General features: G+C 38.0%; 1 protein-coding gene across 1 annotated transcript; it reads right to left on the bottom strand.

Moving 5' to 3' along the window:
• Window positions 1-3,937: 3,937 nt before the first annotated feature.
• Window positions 3,938-5,446, bottom strand: LOC110870923 (F-box/kelch-repeat protein At3g06240). Its single transcript, XM_022119983.1, has one exon. The coding sequence runs from the start codon at window positions 5,393-5,395 to the stop codon at window positions 4,118-4,120; it is 1,278 nt and encodes a 425-aa protein (XP_021975675.1). The 5' UTR covers window positions 5,396-5,446; the 3' UTR covers window positions 3,938-4,117.
• Between the last annotated feature and the right edge of the window lie 578 nt (window positions 5,447-6,024).

Below are 6,024 nucleotides of genomic sequence, written 5' to 3'. Positions count from 1 at the left end.
ACTATACACTTCCACTTGTAACCAATCAAAACAGTTTTTCTTAACACCTGACTGATAGTGAACGTATTTATGTAATAAGCGATAAGCAGCTCTATGATAGTACATCAGTGGTCTATCCAAACCTCTTTAAACCTTAAATGAAAAACGATAAGCAGCTCTATATAAGATGTATCGGTAGGCTCACAATCATTTTAAAGTGTGCAGGGTGATATAAATCTTAAAACGACTAATGATCAGGTGGGAACCATTCATTGGCATATGGTCTTAGTACCGAAATTTCGTTTGATAGATTGTCGAGGTTCTGAGATATTCGGTCTTTATGCTGCTTATCATCTGGGTATCATGGTTGTATCTTTTACCGAAAAATAACGGGGACGCAAGTCTAGATCTTCCATGATACTATACAAACGTGTACATATTACATACTGCATTCGACCTCAATAAGTGATAAACAATCACATGTCCAAATCAAATAAGTGATAAAATATCACATTTATCCGGGAGTCAAGTTCGTCTCTCTGCTGTACGAAAGTACTGACCTGTTCACGGACTTGCTCATGTGCCCTCATGCATATGAAAATCAAGTTCCTCATCAATAAGTGATTATATCACATAGGGCTTGTTTTCATTCAAAATAAGTGAGAATCTCACATCATATACGGTCAAACAGATGATAATCGGTATACTCACCGGTAAGATGAACCCTCGTGCATACCTTGATACGGGAATGTGTCGTGATGTGGATGAACACCGGTCGGTAAGTATAAATCATACCTTAACGTATCCCCTCGCCATGATTACATCTGATAAGTTGAGCTTAAGTGGACAACAATACCGATAATTGTTATAGGATGCTTATCTTAATATTAATTAACTGAACAACAAGAGTGTTTTGGCATGACCGTACACTGATATGATTCTCTTACCCTCGAAACTCGAAAAAAGAATGTCTGTATATATTTATTTACTGCTTTCAGTTCTTACATTTCAAATATTAAAAATACCAAAAAGATTTTAGGTGTGTTTTAATATAAACTTTATAAAAGCTAAAAAGATTTTATTTCTACCTTATTTTCGATCGTACGATGTTGGAGCTCGAGTCTTCGTTACCTGAAACCTGACTGAAAACCGAATTGACTAAATCTTCATAAACGGTCGAAATTTGCAAAGTTTGAAAGTTAGAATTTAAAATTGATAAATTTGTAAAACTTTCAAACGGTCGGACGGTGTTTGATTGTGACATGGTCATTCGCGTGTTATTTGTTTATGTTAACTATATTCCAAGCAGTTGTTCTCATTACGCGTTTAGATTTCTTGCATGTGCAGATTCTAAAGACTAGGAGAACATGGTCGATGACAAGCTTCGGAATAAAGACATGACGTAAAGGCACTCAAATGATGAAGATGTTCGAGTTGCCGCTGACCATCATCAACACCACAAGGATCTTAAGCTTTGAAGATCAAGTCATTCACGAGCATAACTCAAGGGGGAGCTTATGTTAAGGGGGGAGTTTGTCAACACACTTCCTACATGATACGGGTAGTTTGTTGATACACTTTCTGCTTTTAAGACGTGAAGACTTTGAAGATCCTCCGACATTGAAGACGTAAAAGGACATCAGAGTCTTGAAGACATGAAGATCAATGATGATCAAGATCGAGACAAATCTGCATCCATCAAAGATCGTGACAAAGCTACAGCCAAGGGGGAGTTTGTTGGTGCACTTGTGTCTGTACTTTGTCTGTGTTCGGTCACGATGTAAAACGATGTTCCTGTTAGTCTTGTAAGTTTGACCAAGTCAACCGTCCTCCTGGTTTGACTTGGCCAAACAGTTAGTATATGGTTGTATTTTGTCTGTCTCGAAGGATGAGATATCGAAGGATGATATAGATCCTTCGATGTGCTCGAAAGTTAACCTTCGATAGTTAACCTTCGATAGATGCAGTTGGACCTCGAAGGATATACCATCCTTCGAGGTATATGTGTATCCTTCGAGAGCTGGATGCTCGAAAGATGATCTATCGAGCAGTCCACTTGATCTTTCGGACAGACTTGCTGTGTTTGGGTATAAATACCCATGCAGTGTGTTCACAAACAGATAGATGCACACAGACAGTCCCGAGAGATAGAGAGCATTCTGTCCAGGAACACACACACACACTAGAGGGTTTGCAAAACTGATTTGTAAACATTGTGCTTGTAACCGGAACCTTTCATTCGCATTAATACAAGTGGTGTTAATCGGTGAATCTTTGTGTGTTTGTGTTTGTGCTTGTTTCATCCCGGTTTGCTCACTAGCTTGGATTCCGCACTTGCTAGTGGGTTAGTATAACAAGGTTAAGGTTGAACCTCATCCTCCGAGAGGGACCTACAAGCACAGTTATCCGACGAGAACTATACTTACATTGATGATAGACGAGCTCCTGGATAGACCCATCGGGCATGGAGCCATTCTCATATCTGCAATTGACTTGAAATCAGGCTATCACAATCCTTGTGAAACGATTACCAGAAAAAAAGCCTTTAGGACTAGTGAAAGAATCACACACATTCTTTAATGAATGAAAGGTTTCGCGTATGTTTGCTAAATGCCAGACTGACTAGCTGTACGATATCTAAATTTACAACATTAATTGGGTGTTCTTGTTAGCCACCGTCATATAGTTCTAGCCGATATGCAAAAAGTAAGTTATACACCAACCTACAGGATTTAGTCAAATGACAAAATATATATTATACTTGGTATCCTGATTGAAGTCTCGCCATCAATGGTAATAATAATAACACCAGATGTAATGGTGTATGCCACCACTAGGCGTCTCTCGACGACCGGTCTCACGGCCAACATGCGGGAGGTAAATCACTTGTCCTAGGGTAAACCAGTGGTTGTGGGGATTTGATCCCCAAACCTCCAATTACCATTGAAGCACTATTGTTGGGACCACACCAAATATGTAGGGATCAGTATGCATAGGTTTCATACCACACTTTGTGAAGGAACATAAGAGATTTTATAGGCCTTTGACAAAAACAGTTGTAGAAAACAACTTTGGTTGGGGCCAAAGGAAAGTTTTAAAAGCTAAAATGAGCTATGATCAGAACTATTAATAACTGAGATGAGACATGTTCTAGGACATGAATTGGGAACAGTACTCCAGTAAAAGAGGGTGACCAATTGCATAATCCAATCAGTTGTTGATGATCAAAACACGCCTGAAGTTCGTATTTGAAATATAATTGCTGGATATCGTTTTTACCATTCAAAATGCGGCCAATGCCTCCTTGGCCAGAAATCATTTTATTTTAAGGAGCAAGGCACATCAAGTTTTTTCTTAAAACAGAGACTAGTTACAGAAGAACACTAAAGATGGTTGTCCACATTGATGAGATACACTTTTGGCAAAAACCCAATTAATAAATCGGCTGTATAACAACAGATTACAATTAGGGAACAAAAATTCCATATCAACCATAGTCTAAAATTAGGGTACTAAGAGTGGGTCAACGTATGTTTAATGTATCTGAATGTATCAAGAATACAATTTGTTAAAAGGGAAATTTATGAAAATGTCATTTGACCAACGTTCTTTACGAAAATGTCACGTTCATGCGTCCGTGGACGGACTCATTAGTTGCTCATTGCAAACCTTAACTTAATCTGACTAATAAGCCACATTGCAAACCTTAACTTAATCTGACTAATAAGCCACCAGCTAATATGGAAACCACTTTTGGATGAAAATGTCTTATACCAAAACAAAAACCTGAATATCGATGTGATTTGTAACTACCACCATTACGTTGAAAAAATAACAAGTATCCTTAATTAATACAAAGCTAGACAGTTGCTAACTTATCAGGGGAAAGATTTATAAAAGCAATAAAGATGCACCACCAATGTCATATATGGATGCAGAAAAGCAAACTGAACCAGAATATCGAACACATCATATATGCCAACAATAGATAATCTTTATGTAATGAAGGCACTAACAATTGATACTTGATCCAAGACTAAATTAGAATCACACATTGTATAATGCATAATAGTTGTAAAAAAAAGATATAGTCATGACGACGAGGACCATTCTTGCTGCTTCAGACCTTATTGACAATTCACCAATCTGTTATGAGTTTACCGAAATTTGCAACGAACATATGGCGCAACTGTTGTTGATCCACTCTATTAGCAGGTGCTATCCACACAAGACTGTCCACATAAGGAACAATTTGGACAGTGCCATAAGAATATCTATTTATATCTATAACCTTGAAGGATTTAACCTTGGCAGCAATGTGATCATACAAAGCTAGACTATCGTCATCGCCTTGCAGAATGAACTCATTACTTAATGTGATTCCAATCGGAACTACGTTACCACTAAACTGTGACAATATATGGTGTTTCACCCAAGATTCAGCCACCCCATATTCATTCATCACCCAAACCTCAACGCCGCCATCTTTGATGTCGCCATCTTCGATGTACGACATCACACATAGTTTACCATCCAAATCTCCCAAAACCTGCTTCCTCGGTTCCTTCTTATTATTTGCTATGGAATCAGGAAGATAAATCTCACTGAATGTCTCAGTAGCCAAATCAAATGCTATTATTGTTTGCTTAGCTCTTCGGGAAACAACATTACAAAGCCAATGAAGACGACCGTCATGACCATCATTCCCAGTAATAGAAACATCTTCATCCGAAAACCGAACAACATGCGAAGGAAACCTGTCATTGATTCTTTTCCAGGAGCCTTTTCTCATACTATACACTTCCACTTGTAACCAATCAAAACAGTTTTTCTTAACACCTGACTGATAGTGAACGTATTTATGTAATAAGCGAGTAAGCTTAACAACTTTGAAATCATCAGTTTTGGGATCAAACCCGAACCTGAAGTAAAGATCATCAAACCCACGGATAGTAAATGGAGGGAGAGTCCTTACAGCAGATAGAGAAGGATTCCAAATATAAATGATAGGATCGGGTCCAGGTACAATACTAGACCATACTACAAAACATATTAAACCGTTAACAGAACCGATAACACTGCTGCAGTTATATGCAGATGGGATATTAAAATTTACTGGTAATTTAATGAAATTAGGGTTTACAATATGGGGAGATCGAGAGGGGTGTGCTGTGATTGGTTTACCGCCTTCAAAACAAAATCTGTTGTGGAAGACCAAGAGCATTTCATCGTTGTTGGGGATTGAACGATGGAGGTGTGATTTTATGAAAGAAGGGTTTGATGAGAGTGCATTCAGGGGTTTACAAACGCACCTCAGTTGACCAATCCGTTTGGCCGGTAATCGGATGATGATCTCGGCTAAAACTTCCTCGGGGAGTTCTTCCATCGACTTCGGCTGTTTTTGGAGGCTTTCCATGACCTCTTTGAAAATGGAGCTGATCACTGTCGAATGAATTTAGGAGCGAGCATAAAATGATATCTTGTATGTTCAGAAATTTAGGTGGCAGACATAAAAAGAACCTTTTCTTTCATCATATTTTTTTTTTTTTTTTTTTTAATAAAGGGGGTGGGGTCATGGTTGGAACATTATTTGTCACATAGGAACATGAGTTGAACGCTATACTACCCCCTTCCATAATCCACCATGATTTGCATATATTAAATCATGACAACCATAGTCTTCCTTTACATTTTTCAAGTTTTTATTTTCTTTTTCTTTTTATTTAGACAAAGATAAATCAAAATAAATAAAGGATATTGGTTTGCGTTATAACCACACCCTTAGAGTAGTGGTTTTGAATTGTGGATTAGATGTGGGTGACATGGCACTACGTGGAGGGTTATGGTGGTCATGAGGGAATAGTGGTTTTGCATCCACAATAAGGATGCATTTAGATGTATTTGGTAACATGTACAAGAGAGAGTGTTTTGGTGTAGGAGAGAGGTACGTAATTTGTTTTTCCACAAAAACAAGAAAAAACATACATCTGACTATGTGAGCGTGATTAGGAGAGAGAATAGATGAGAGAGAAATTGATGTTTTTA

The sequence above is a fragment of the Helianthus annuus genome, chromosome 8 (assembly GCF_002127325.2).
Source record: "Helianthus annuus cultivar XRQ/B chromosome 8, HanXRQr2.0-SUNRISE, whole genome shotgun sequence".
In the NCBI taxonomy this organism is placed as follows: Eukaryota; Viridiplantae; Streptophyta; class Magnoliopsida; order Asterales; family Asteraceae; genus Helianthus; species Helianthus annuus.
Note: the sequence above shows the minus strand (reverse complement) of the source record. Positions and strands in the feature narration are given on the sequence as shown.